Source organism: Astyanax mexicanus, chromosome 6, assembly GCF_023375975.1.
Source record: "Astyanax mexicanus isolate ESR-SI-001 chromosome 6, AstMex3_surface, whole genome shotgun sequence".
NCBI lineage: Eukaryota > Metazoa > Chordata > Actinopteri > Characiformes > Acestrorhamphidae > Astyanax > Astyanax mexicanus.
In genome coordinates, this window is record NC_064413.1 from 24,998,371 (window position 1) to 25,012,967 (window position 14,597).

Genomic DNA, 14,597 nt, shown 5'->3' on the forward strand with positions numbered 1-14,597 from the left:
GGAAAATTGTGACAAGAGGAGGTGGGAGAGCCCTGGGGCCGTGACACACAGCCCCTGCCTGTCCCAGCTGGTCTGAATCAGCACTGATTAAGCAGTCAGCAGATACTGGCATAAAGGCTCAGACTCAGGCCTCACTGAGAGAGACGCTACAGGTGAGAGTAAGACTGAGACAGAACGGACTCTTAAAATACTTAAAGTCTTAAAGTTAAGCGACTAGAGCCCCACTGGGTCAGCGGAGTTATGTTTTGAGTTATTTTGGGTGTGGTGGAGGGCAATTGAACCTAAAGTAAAGGTCCGTTTTGAGTTCATTCACACCCTGTGTTTGTGTATCTGTGTGCTTCCTGAATGCCGGGCCATGCCCCTATCCTCAGGGGCGCCGTCACATTGGTGGAGCATGCGGCATCTGCCCCTTCTTGGTAACTTGGTAGGAAGGAAGCTGCGGAGTGGAGCATGGCACGGCATTGTATTGGGCCCAAATCGTTCCTTTGTTTGGCTGCCGGAAGCCACCCATCAGTTTTTGTTTTGCTAGAGGAAGATGGATGATCTTGGTGCTAAAACACACTGTGGTAAGCATTACTGCTATAAGATAACATCATTAGTAACCTTAAAGAGAAGCTGTTGGTTAGCTAATTCAAAACGTGTGGAATGACTTAAATGTTGAAGATCTGGATCAGTTTTTCTGAACTAATAACCTGTTTTCCTTTACAAAACAGTTCATATTTTCCTTCAATAAATTTCTCTCAACTCAAACTCAACAAGAAACAGAAATCATCATCAACAACAAAACTTATTACTGGATAAAACAGACCAGCAGCTTCTGGTATCTTCAGGAATTGACCTGCTATCACTAAACAGAGTAGATAATTGCATAAATAAGTAATCTGTTTTTTTTTTTTTTATTTTTTTTTATTGTAAAACACAAGCAGCACACCATCTTCAATTTGTTTAATTAGTTGGTCAGCTGAGCACGTTCTTCTGCTTGGCTGAAATTAATACTTACAGCTTGGTAATGCAGCAGTGTTTAAAACAACAGCAGTGTGACTGAATTCTGCAGGACTGACCGCTTCAAGATTCACATAAAAAATAATTATAAAGAAAAAATCACTTGACTGAATCAACATTATTAAGCTTCAAAATATCCGTTCAAACGTTAAGTCACTTCAAAAAAAGTCACTATTTAAAGTCAGGATAGTAGAGACTTAACAAGCACAGATGAATGTCTATAAAAGTAACCCTTAAAATCATTTTGGATCTTTTGGAATCTTCTGGAGAAAATCACCATTTGCATGACCACGATTTAAGCAGAAAACTTTATAAAAGCATTAGATTGTGAATCATTAAAAAAAAAAGTTACTAGTCACTGTTAAAAAACAGATTGAAGAGACTATTATAGAATTGAATAAAATCACTCTTAAAAAGAACTGAAAGTTTTAAATCAAATGTACAGAATCAGACTGTTGAACCAGTGGGTGTGCATGTAGGACTAAATCAATGTGTCCAATTTTATCCACAGAGGGTTGATAATGTAGCTGAGAATTTTCCTTCCACTCAAGCAGAAGCACATACAATGATTAGTTTGAAAACTGACCAGCTGATTACACAAGTGGAATCAGCTGCTGCTGGTTGTTCAGAATGAAAAACCTACACTCACACCAGCTGTTTTTGGGAACGGTAATGAAAAATAAAATGAAATAGAAATGCTTATAAATGCTACATGTAAGCACATTTTTGTTGTTTTTCTCCCTCTACAGGAAGTGCTGTTCACTGCTGACCAATTGGTGTCCTGGCTGCAGTATTGGGGGAGGAGCTAGTCCTTTAAATCAGGAACCAAGATGGCCCCCAGAAAGTTGTCTGACATATAGGCTGTGTGTTTGAGCTTGTTTGGATTGTTAAGTTTCTTCTGTTAGGACTTTGCTTTGTCTGTTTTATGTGCTCACTCCTTGTTCATTGTTTTACGATGTTTTTTACTTTTCCTGCTGCCTTTAAATAGTAATATATAATTCATAAGAAGTTTGATAGTTTGTGGTACTGGGGCTTTCACACAGGTAAGAAGGGTGCATTTCTATTTTTTACTCTTTAGGATTATGTAGGATGTGGCAGTGTGATGTTCCACCTAGATCATTCTTGTTTGTCATGGATTTTATTTTGAAAATTGTGCTGAGTTTTCAGTTGCTGGAGCACTTCAGAGGACTAATGCTGCCTTTAGGATCTCCTCGGAAATTTCTACTTACAAGGTTGCAGGTCATAATTACGACTTTGTCATTAGGAAAATTAGTCTCTGCAACAACTTCTTGAGTGAAGCAAAAAGTAAACTGCTTTCCTAAAATCTCTCCTCTCTGAAAAATTCCATCTTAAGAGAAGGCCTGTGGTTATAGTGCAGCTCCTTAATGCAGTGCTTAGAAACAGACAAATATGGTCTATTTTCGACACAAGTGGTTAAATCAGTCAGTTAATCAATTTAATTTTTGTCAAAACAGCTGTTTTACTCGCTGGTTTGGCGCGAATTGTTAAGGTGAAATTTTTAAGGTGGAATGCTAAATGAGATTTTTATTTTCTTTTAAATTCTCATTTTGTTTAATGACCAGATAACATGGCAGCTTATGTTGGGTGTTGGATAAATGTGTAGGGCTGGTTAAATAAATAAATTAATTGTTTATTCAAGTCGTTTTGTTTTGTAGCTCATGACCAATCACATTGTTCCACATACTGTGTTCAAAGTTAATTTTCTAGAAGGATTTTATAGTTTAATTTGAAATTTTTAACAATCAAAAATCTAATTAAAATTCTATTCAATGTCCTTTTTTTTTGTCTGTGTTTGGACCAGCCATCTTTTGGGTATAAGGTTGCACTCCACGTTCTATTTCATGCCTCCTGACCGCCAGAGGGCGGCTTAGCCTAGTGGATATTCCCTTGGGCACAGCAATGGACCGAGCAATTATACCAAAAAAAGCATGTGACCCACCCCTACAAGGGGCCGTCACACCCACCTATCTTCCTCTTTTTCCTCTCGCGCTTGGACCGTTCACAGCTCACGGAGCTGCAGAATTCTGCCCTCACGAGCTGTTTCGTTATTGGATTTACTGGATTCTACTGGATTTCGGATTTACTCGTTTTCACTCCTGAGAACTAGCGTGGCCCGGGCGGTGAGTATTGCGGTGACCCCGCTTGCCCGGGTTCGCTGAGTGTTAGTGCACCTTACCTGCACTCGCTCGCCACGGCCTACTGCATCGCTGGTCCAATAACCGCGTGCGTATTACTCCCGTCCGCCGTGGATCCTCTGTGTGCACCGCCTGCTATGGAGCCTATTGCCTGTCGAGCGTGCTTCGCGCCGCTGCAGCCAGACGACCCGCACACCCTGTGCCCCTCCTGCCTCGGGGTCTCTCACCTCCGTGAAGCTCTGTCTGACCCTTGCGTGCATTGTGCGACAATTCCCTTCGCCTCACGCCAACACCGGCTTGCGTCCGTCCTTATTAACGACGACGCCATGCTCTCCTCCTCGGGTTCCTCGATGGTGAAAACAGGAACTAAGCGCTCTTCTTCGCGACCTGCGGACGAGCCAGCACCAAAAAGGAAGGCAGGTGCTCTACGTTCACGCCTGGACCGCTTGGAAGCTCTCGTTACTCAGCTTCAGAGTCACCAGCTGCCCGCTGCCCTCCAGCTCGGCGCTGAGACCGCCGACTCCGAGCCCGTGGAGGATGATGATGATTTACTCTCCACTGCAGCCACGGATAGCCTCTTTACTTCAGGCAATGCTGCTGACTACACTGGACGGGCTGTTTCCCTCCCACGATCGCCCCTCTCTGCAGCGGGCTCTCCTCTCGGCTCCGGCTCGGTTGTGGATGATGGAAGTGCGTTGGAGGACACTTCTCCCCTCCCAACTATGGTTCGCGCTACTCTGGCTCGGCTTGGCTCCGCTCCAGCACAGCCTAATCCCAGCTCCAGTGCTTACTTTAAGCTAACCGCGGCGGATAGCCCCGCTCTCATTCCTCCTTGCAGCGCATTTGTGGGAGAGCTCCAGTCAGCCTTTTTGGCTGCAGCTTCGCGATCTCGACCTTCTTCCCTGGCTCGGTCGTTTTGGAACATGTCCGACGCGGCTCAGTACGGACTGGATCGTATCCCTCCAGTGGAGCCTTCGGTCGCCTCCCTGGTTGTTTCTCCTGACGAAGCGCTGCGTTCTGATGTCCGATGCCCAAGCAAGGCATGCAGACGCACTGATGAAGGTATCGCTAAAGCATACAATCACGCAGCGCGCATTGGCCGGCTGGATAATACTGTTTCTCATCTCCTTTTGGAAATGGAGTCTTCACCTCAGCTGGTAGATATGCCTTCTGCCTTTAGAGGTGCTCTGCAGACTGTTCTACATGGAATGGGATTCCTGACACAGGAGTTAGGCAGTCTTATGGCTAGCCTTGTGAGATTACGCCGTCATTTGTGGCTTTCTCAAGCGCCGTTGTCTGATGCGTGCAGAACCGCGCTCCGGGATCTCCCGTTAATGCCCGGCCAGTTATTCGGACCGGCGGCCACAGAGGCTTTGGAGCGCCGAGCTCGTATGACCGAGACGCGACAGCAGCAGCCGAAATCACATCGCTCTGAGCGTGTGTTTACACGCCCGCGTTCAGTTCTTCCACAGGCTCGCTCTGATCAGATCAGGCGTATGCCAACTCAGGCGAATAGGCGATCTCCCCCTCGGATCTCTGGACACTTTCGCCGCCCTCCAGCTCCCCCTCGGCGCCCCCCCGCTGGAACGAAAGGACCGCGCGCTTCGCGCTGACGAGCAGGGGCAGTGGGTGTTTTCACGGACTCTCAGCTGGCTGCGTGGTCCGTAGCTTCCACGGATCGCTGGGTTCTTTCGACCCTGAGTTACGGGTATCGGCTCCAGTTCAGGAGTCGACCCCCGCGAGTCGCACGTTTGATTCAGACACGTGTAAAAAGTTCAGTTCATGTAAACACTCTTCAGGAGGAAATATGTGCTCTTATTGCAAAACGTGCCATAGAGGAGGTGAAATGTCCCGTGTTTTTTCAGGGACACTGCTCCAAATATTTTCTAGTGCCGAAAAAAGACGGCAGCTTCCGCCCGATTCTGGATTTGAGGGGGATGAACCGACACCTCAAACGATTCACTTTCAAAATGATTCGTCCCGTGGATGTGCTCCAGGTGATTCAGCCAAACGAGTGGTTCACCACTCTGGATTTAAAGGACGCATATTTCCACATTCCCATAGCAGCTGTACACAGGCGTTTTCTCCGCTTTGCCTTTCAGAACCGAACTTATCAGTACCGGGTTCTTCCGTTCGGGCTTTCGCTAGCTCCGAGGGTCTTTACCAGATGCATGGCGGCGGCGTTATCTCCGCTGACTCGCGCTGGAATGAAGATCTTGCCGTACCTGGACGACTGGCTGATCTGTTCACTCTCGCGGGAGCAAGCGATGGCAGATCTCAAAGTGTTGCGATCTCACGTAGCAGGGCTGGGGCTTTCCATCAACCTGGAGAAAAGCTCCCTCTGCCCGAGTCAGTCTGTTCAGTTCATAGGCATGAACTTAGACTCGCGAGCAATGAGAGCATCTCTGACGACACAGCGTGTGGTGAGTATTCTGAGATTACTCTCCAGAGTTCACGTGGGCCGCTGCGTCCGCTACAGTCACCTGTTACGTCTGCTGGGAATGTTCACAGCGGCTGTGTGCATTTTGCCGCTCGGTTTGCTGGAACTGCGACCGTTTCAGATCTGGATGAATCATTTGGGGCTCGATCCGATCCGTCACAAACACAGGCTGGTGCTGATCGATCGGGGGTGCGAGGAGGCTCTCGCCCCGTGGAGGCGCCGCTCTTTTCTCATGGCGGGGGTACCGCTGGGGGTCGTGGCATCACGTCGGGAGATAATCACCACCGACGCATCTCTCACGGGTTGGGGTGCTGTATGGCAACGCAGCGCTGTGCAGGGTTCTTGGAGTTTTCACCGAGCCCAGGACCACATAAACCTCCTCGAGCTGAGAGCGGTTTATTTGGCACTCCAGCATTTCCTGCCACAACTCCAGGGTCGTCATGTTCTTGTTCGTTCAGACAATATGACAGTTGTTTACAACATAAACCACCAAGGTTGTACTCGTTCCCTGCCTGCTCTGCGTCTGGCACGCAGCATCCTCACCTGGGCAAATCACAGGCTGGCATCGCTGCGGGCGATTCATCTTGCTGGGACCCTCAATCTGACTGCGGATTTTCTCTCAAGGCAGAGGTTGGACCCGGGCGAGTGGTGCTTACACCCGGATGTGGTGCGTCAAATATGGGATCGTTATGCCATGGCTGCGGTCGATCTTTTTGCGAGTGCGACCACCACACATTGCCAGCGATGGTTCTCTCGCATGGACGAAGAGAGAGCGATGGGGACAGACGCGTTGGCACACGAATGGCCACGCTGCCTTTTATATGCCTTTCCCCCAATTCCGCTTCTTTTGAGCGTCCTGCTCCGAATTCAACAGTGCAGACACAGTGTCCTGCTGGTAGCTCCACAGTGGCCTGCCAGACCCTGGTTTCCTCTGCTTCACTGCCTACTCAGCAGCGAGCCCTGGCCACTTCCTGTGAGGAGGGACCTTCTCTCACAGATGGGGGGGCGACTGTGGCACCCGTGTCCGGAACGCCTCCAGCTCTGGGTGTGGCCTCTGGGCCCCCTGATGTTTTAATGGCTTGTTCTGCCTCTGTGAAATACACTGTGGAGAATGCCAGAGCTCAGTCTACCCGTCTCTTATATGGTAACCGTTGGAAGCTGTTTTCTGATTGGTGCACTAAGTTCAGGGTTTCTCCTGTGCACTGTGATATTCCTGTAGTGCTGGATTTCCTCCAGCATCTGTTTGATGCGGGTAGGGCACCTTCCACATTGAAAGTTTATGTCGCTGCCATATCGGCCCGTCATGTGGACATTAATGGATCATCCTTAGGTTCTCACAAACTGATCTGTGGCTTTCTTAAGGGTGCTAGGCGCCTAAGGCCTGTCAGGACCCCGCGCTGCCCTCAGTGGGATTTACTTTGTGTTTTAAGCCTCTTAAAGTATGCTCCCTTTGAACCTCTATCACAAACGGGTGTTAAATGGGTTTCACTCAAAACTGCCTTTCTCTTAGCTGTTGCCTCAGCAAGACGTGTCAGTGAGCTGCATGCACTTTCAGTTAGTGCTGCTTGTTTACGTTGGTGGCCTGATTGTTCCGGTGTCACATTGTGGCCTAATCCTGTGTTTCTGCCAAAGGTTCTGGAATCATCTTTTGTTAACCAGTCTATTGCTCTGTCTGCGTTTCAGGACGAGCTTGTGGATCAGCCTTCAGTTCTGTGCCCTGTTCGTGCACTCAGGCAATATGTTTCAGCTACGGAACCTCTTCGTTCCACTGATCAACTTTTTGTGTGTTTTGGTGGCCGCACAGTGGGTGGGCCACTCTCTAAACAGGGTCTCTCACACTGGGTGGTAAGAGTCATCAGGATGGCGTATGATGCAGCTGGTATCACGTTACCTGCATCTGTGACATGCCACTCCACTCGTGCAGTTTCCACATCCTGGGCGGTACTTCGGGGTGTTCCCCTGTCAGAGGTGTGCTCAGCCGCGACCTGGTCGTCTCCTTGCACTTTTTCGAGGTTCTACCGGCTGAATGTGGCTGCGCAAATGGATCTGGCCTCATCCGTGCTCTCAGCCAAGAATCTGCCATTGGATGTGCTGCCCTCGTGACAAAGTTGGTATGCGTCATCCACTAGGCTAAGCCGCCCTCTGGCGGTCAGGAGGCATGAAATAGAACGCTAGTTACGAATGTAACTGTGGTTCTATGAATGCTGGATGACCGCCAGAGTCTGTCGTCACTCGGTCAGTCCGCGGGTTGCGCGAGAAGTTGTTCCGAGGAAGATAGGTGGGTGTGACGGCCCCTTGTAGGGGTGGGTCACATGCTTTTTTTGGTATAATTGCTCGGTCCATTGCTGTGCCCAAGGGAATATCCACTAGGCTAAGCCGCCCTCTGGCGGTCATCCAGCATTCATAGAACCACAGTTACATTCGTAACTAGCGTTTTAGCAGAAAGCCTGTGGACCCAGCTGTATTAGGCAAATACATCTGTAGTCCACCATTTAGCCAAATATTTTTAGACTACTTTTGAATTTGGACAAAAGTATTAGCCTTAGTGACCTTAACAGTGTCACAGTCACACTGATATGCTAAAATTGCTCATTTAATTTCGATCATGTAAGAAGAAAAAATATATTTTAACATGTAAGAAATATTTATGTATATATATATATATATATATATATACTCTCTTGGCTTAAAAACAATGCCATTTAGTTTATACCAACACATTTCACACCTAAACTTAAACTGCAGTAGTCAGTCATAACATTTTAATACAACTGATGGGTCATTTGAAGAGAAACTTTTACTATCTTGAAATACAGTGGCATCTTTTAAACTCTGGGATATATTGGGAAGCAATTGAACCGTAAGGTTTTTAAGCTTTTGTGGTAAAAATGGCTAAAATGGCAAAATTCTGATTGCTAGGCAACTGGGTTAGAACATCTACAAAATATCAAGCAGGTCTTGTAGTGTTCCTGTCAACTTCCACGATCTGCTCCTGACGTCTTGATAGCAGACGCCACAAAACACCTTTAGAACCTTTTTAGGTTTAATGGAGTCCATGCCTCAAATGCTCAGATCTGCAGTAATTGCACTACTCCAGGCAGGTGGTATTAGGATGTTTTGGCTGAAGCGATACTGCAACTTACTATCTGGGCCTCTAGTTAAAAGAAAAGTTGCACAGAAATTTCCAGAACATCATAAATGTGTATGGTAGCAGTTCGGCGGTCTGTACCTGTAGTTTTACTGTCAGCGTCAGCTGCAGCGCTGCTTCTCTGACTGAAATCCGTGTGAAGAACAGAAACAAAGCTATGATCTTAGCAGGGCTGTGCTGAAGGCACTGGGCTAATCCTCTGCTTTTAAACTGGTGCATATCGCAAAACAGCTGAATTAGTTGCTGGGCTCCAATATGCTCTGTGGCATTAGTGATTATGTTTACCCAGGGCTTTGTCAGAGTGTTAGATAAGCTAGAATGAAATCATATAACACTGGCTCAGCTACAGAACCTTTTGTAACAGGACATTGGTGCTATTTCTATCTCCAGAACATACAAAGCCATGCACTACTGTATTCTTTAGTTTGTATCTGTTTTTGAACATCTTGAAGGTCAGACTGAGGGTCGCAAAGATGCAGGATTTAGTTTATCTGACAGAATGAATCCAGTATGAAACACTAGCCAATCTAGCCTGAAATAGAGCACATTTAGACTGGGATGGGATGTGATGCTACCCGAGTGTTTTTTTTTCATTGGGGTAAGAGACTGTTTTTGGACAACTTTTGGATGTGAAGTTTTTTCAATTCTAGATAAACTGCTTCTTAAAGCGACAGTCCGTATTAATTTGTTTCTAAACTGAAAGCAGAAGCATTTCTGAGTGGAGACGGGATAAAATATTGTGTTTAATGTTACCAGTGTGCTGAAACGACCATTCCTAATTACCCATTCTCACCAGAGTTCCCTAAATCCCAAAAACTACAAACATCAGCTTTACGCTTCTTAAACTTTTTTCTTTTAAACCAAAAAGACACTGCAAAAATGACCAGAGCAAGTGAAATCTTACTGAATCCAATCTAAGTATTTGAGATTTACGTTTTTTATATATATTATATTTCTATATTTTTTTAAATACATTTTAAAGTTTAACAGAACATTTAGCATAATACTAAATGACTTGTGCTTATTTTAAGTCCTTTTATCTACTAATGGTGTTTTAACTGCCTGATTTATTTCAGTGCAGTATGAACAGTATTAACCCAAGATGTTTTGTCTGGTCATACCTCATCACCAGTGTCTGTCCTGTAATGTGGTAAAGTCACTTTTGTGCTGCATCATTCATGCAGAAAAGTACAATTCTTAGACCTTAGAGCAACATATGCTGCCTTCAATTCAACATTTATTCCATCTGTCCATACATAGATGCAGGTACTAGGCTGGCCTGCCTGCAGTCCTGACCTGTCTCCAGTAGAGAATATGTGGAGAATTTTGAAATGTAAAATGCGGCGGTGAACACTCTGTACTGTTGCACATCTCAAGATGTGTTTGCAGGTAGAATGGTAGAACTATAACTCTTGTAGTGTTGTGAGAAGGAATGGGAACATTAGAGTGGTTTTAGAATGTGTTACAGGCCTGAAACACAGGAATGGATGTATATTAAGCAGACAAAACATGTTGGTTCAGACTGTCTGCAATCAAACAGATCAATATCATAATAATCATTTTCCATTTAAAATTTCAGTTCTGACAAAGAGGATTGCACTTTAAATATAATTTCCAACTTATATCAGAATGATTTTTTTTGTACGACTGACACAAACATATTATTTCTGTAACGTACGCAGTATATTGCTTTTCGTCACTGTTTAATGAAAAACAAGTATTTCCATTTTTGGCGATTTTTAGTTTACTACATAATTTGAACAGCCACTCTTGAAAAACACTCTTTTTACATTGACTTCCATTGAAAGTAAAGGTTTTTTTCTCCCTTCTGTAAAGTTAGTAGCTTGATAGGGGGAAAAATATTAAATGTAATGTGTCCAAAATATGTCACATTATATACATTATATACATTTTTTCCATCAATATGTTCAATTAAATTAATTATTCATTAATAAATTAAAGTGTAAATAAAATTCTCTCATATTTTAGACTGTGAAGGATTTGTTTACCTGTGTTTACTAAGATAAGTGAAATCAGTAAAAAGTTTCCAAACTTCTGTGTAAGAGGAATATAGATTGGGACCAATATAATAACTATCAGTCAGAAACCTTATATTTATTTACTGTCAATCTGGCTGTCATTCTTTACATTGTGACAGTCATTTTACCTTGACTTCGATTAAAAGCTTTTTCTCTCTTTCTGTTAAGTTGCTGTTTTGGAGTTACATGTTTTTTTTTTCATAGGACATTGACGATATAAACTATACATATTTGGGAGTTATCGTTATAAGCGTTTAAAAGTGTTAAAGGTGCATTATAAATGCTTATATAAATATACTCAGCTATAAATACTTTACTCTTCTGGCCTTATAAGCAACAGCAGTGTAAATGTTATTTGGATAAGGACACTGAATCATCACATTACAATTCCAGGCAGCAGCCCCCCCTGCATGTGGTATGGGTAGTATGTCAGCCAGTCTGCCCTGTGGTAGCTATGTTTGTCCCACTGTTCTGGGAAAAGGTTACGTTGGTCAGAAATATAGAAAATCGTAATATAAGAACAAGAAGGTTTGAGTGTTTCTATACACAGTGAGTTTAACCTTTAGGTGTTCTGTGGCGTCTTTCAGAAAGACGCTATATGTCAGATTTAATTAGATTTTTCTCTAAGCAGTGGAAAAATAATGTGCTTTGCCTTAAATATGAATTAAAACAGCAGTAAAATAATCCTGCATCCACTCTCAGTTCAGGTTTGTCCTTTAGATCAGTGATGTGAGACTGAGCTGCTGAGTGGTGACATTAGCATGTTCTTTTAAAGCACTCTGTTTGGGGTGGGAGGAGGGGTGAAGTGTTGAGTTCTGGCAGAGTGAGAAGACACAGTGAAATAGTATTTGAGATCTAGCACACCCTTAATACATGTCACAGACACTTCCACCCGTTAAGTGGACTGACCTCTGTCGCTCTGCTGTTCTCACTTAGAGTGTGGCATGTCAGCATTCACTTCAGCACTTCAAACCTGCTAATTGTCCCATTAGAGAGTACATGTTCCATTCTAACAATAAACAATTTACAATTGTGTGCACAAATCTGGGCACCCCTGGTCAAATTACATATGTTTAATTTGTGTAATGTAAAGGATTTCACATCTTGTACATAACACAGTTCCAAATGCATTATTGATGTTTAGTAGCTTAATAGGGGAAAAAACATGAAACATGATGTGTGTACAAAACAAATAGAACATTAAATACATGTTCCCCAATAAGTTAACTTTAATTAATTAATTAATAATGAATCAATTAAAGTTTAAATTAAATGTTTGTTCTAGAACATGAATTATCTGTTTACCTATATTCGCTCAAGATCAGTTTCTCAGATTTTGCTATTTATATGGTGTTTAAAATAACCATTTGGTTTTTTTTTTCTATGAACTACAGACATTTCTCCAAAATTGAGAGTATTTATTTGCAGAAAATGAGAAATGGCTGAAATAACAACAAAATTGCAATGCTAGAGCTTTCAGACCTTAAATAATGCAAAGAAAACAAGTGCATATTTATAATGTTTTAAGAGTTCAGACATCAATATTTGGTGGAATAACCCTGTTTTTTAATCACCAGTCTTACACACTGCTTTTGGATAATTTATGCCACTCCTGGTGCAAAAATTCTAGCAGTACAACTTGGTTTGATGGCTTGTGATCATCCATCTTCCTCTTGATTATATTCCAGAGGTTTTCAATTTGGTAAAATTAAGAAAAAACATAATCATTAAGTGGTCTCTTATTTTTATATCATAAAACTTTTTAATTTTATTTACATAAAAGTAATGTGAATCTGGCTGTCTTTCTTACATTGTAACTTTCTTACATAGAAATGGACCAAAAGAAATGCTCTAAAATGACCTGAAAGTTAAGAAAGCTTTCTGCTTCTACAGTAATGTTGGCATTTTGAAAATATTATTGCACGACTGACAATATGAGCTGCTCCAGAACTTAATGATGGGGGTTTAAATCTATCTAGTCCACAATTGGAATGGGAAATATTTCAGATTGGTTCATTTTTTATGTTTACTGGTTATGTTTATCAGCTACATATCTACAGTAAAAAGACAAGCTGGGTATATGTATGTGTCAGCAATGATTGCAACGTAAAGGAGCTGAATGCATTAACTGAAAGAGTTGTCCACAACATTTGGACATACAGTGTATAAAGCCCCCTGTTTTGAGCTATGGAGCAGATGATGAGGAATGATTAGATTCCATTCAGTACTTTTGGAATAAGCTGAGGAGTTAAGGATGAGGTTGGGTGATGGTCACCACAAGCATCATGACATCACTAATGAAGCTTGTTGCTGAATGCAATTAAATCTTGACAGCAATGTTTGAGAATCTAGTAGAAAGCTTTCCCTGTATAGTAGACAGTAACAAAAAAAGAATTCACTTTTTTGAATACTCTTAGTTGCAGAATGAATGTTATATGCAGTATTTATTCATATTTATACTGCAGCCAATTGCCTGTGAATTGACATTCATAAGAAACAGTGGATAACAGAATGCATGCAAAATGTAAAAAAAAAAAGAGACTTGTAAACATCATGTATGCTCATATTATGTTTATTAGAATATTTTCATCCACATCCATACAACTGCTCACAAAAGGAAAAACACACAGAGGTAAGTGTTTATGACTTAGCTTTCATAGATGTTAATTTACAGCTTTGGCATTGCCAAATAACTGGCAGTGCTGAAAGGGCGTCTAAATCTGTCAACACTACAGTGATAAAATATCCCCTTTGGAAAGAGAAAGGGTTCCGTGTGACGCCTCACACCCTTCCCCAGATCAGCCTTGTGACAGAAGACACACGAGCACCATGCCACAGTAACATCCTCACTCATTATCTACAATCCCCTTAGCACCGCCGCTAATTTGCCACCCTTATAAACACACACAGGAGCCTTCTGTCACACTTCCTTTAACTGGGGCCGTGCTTGGCGTTACTTGACTGGGTGGGCTCGGGTTCGCAGAGCAACCTGTGCTTCTCAATCACAGCCTGTCAGTCAGCAGGAATTTCACAGGGTTATCTTTATACTCAAGGACAAAGGAGAGGAGACAACAATGCGCCAATGAGACCAGGAATCAGTTGGACAGCTGCTGATTGACCTTGAACTTAAGTTTGCTAACCGCTGCTAACTATGACAGACAGCTAAAGCTGTCATTTGTGAGAGGCAACTGTGAATTTCTTTTCGCTCTTTTGAAGATGCGTAGTTTGGGCTAAGAGAAGCGTCATATTCTAAATACAGTACAGGAGCTTTGTTAGACAGTGTGTTGGGTATTTGTAATAGTGTTACTACACTCTAGTTGCTTGTAATTGTCCTTTGTGTGTTTACCTCCCCCCCTTACGCTCAGTAGCCCACATTTCTTTACTTACAAAACTACATTACAGCCATAATTAACAGCAGTTTCATGGGTCCTAAAATAGAATCCTGTGGGACTTCACAGGAAATGCTACTTTAAACAGTTACCAGTAATTAACAAAAAATAGTTTACGCATTTGGATTAATAACTAGGGCATTCTATAAGAAAGAGATTAAATGTAGACTTTACTGCATTTTGAATGGAAATTTTTCATTTAAAAGAAAATATATCCTATCTGGGAAACTGACCCTTAAGGGCATCAGTAACTTACCATGTTAGCAATAATCAGTGTTAACTAAAATTATAAAACCTCTAATAAATATGCCAAAAAAATTTCAAACAACATTTAGTGTCCTACTATTCAATAAAACACAGAAGCACTGGGTATCATACCTTTACTTTAAAACAACCTGTCATTATGTGCTTGTACATATACGC

General features: G+C 42.9%; 1 protein-coding gene and 1 long non-coding RNA gene across 2 annotated transcripts; both read left to right on the forward strand.

Moving 5' to 3' along the window:
• The first annotated feature begins 357 nt into the window (after positions 1-357).
• Positions 358-2,642, forward strand: LOC125802422 (uncharacterized). Its single transcript, XR_007439551.1, has 2 exons — positions 358-566; positions 1,752-2,642. It is a non-coding gene; the product is annotated as an uncharacterized LOC125802422 (long non-coding RNA).
• A 653-nt stretch (positions 2,643-3,295) lies between these two features.
• Positions 3,296-6,994, forward strand: LOC125802439 (uncharacterized). Its single transcript, XM_049480525.1, has 2 exons — positions 3,296-4,652; positions 4,779-6,994. Exons 1-2 carry the CDS (start codon positions 3,296-3,298, stop codon positions 6,671-6,673), a joined length of 3,252 nt encoding a protein of 1,083 aa, XP_049336482.1. The 3' UTR covers positions 6,674-6,994.
• Positions 6,995-14,597: the final 7,603 nt, after the last annotated feature.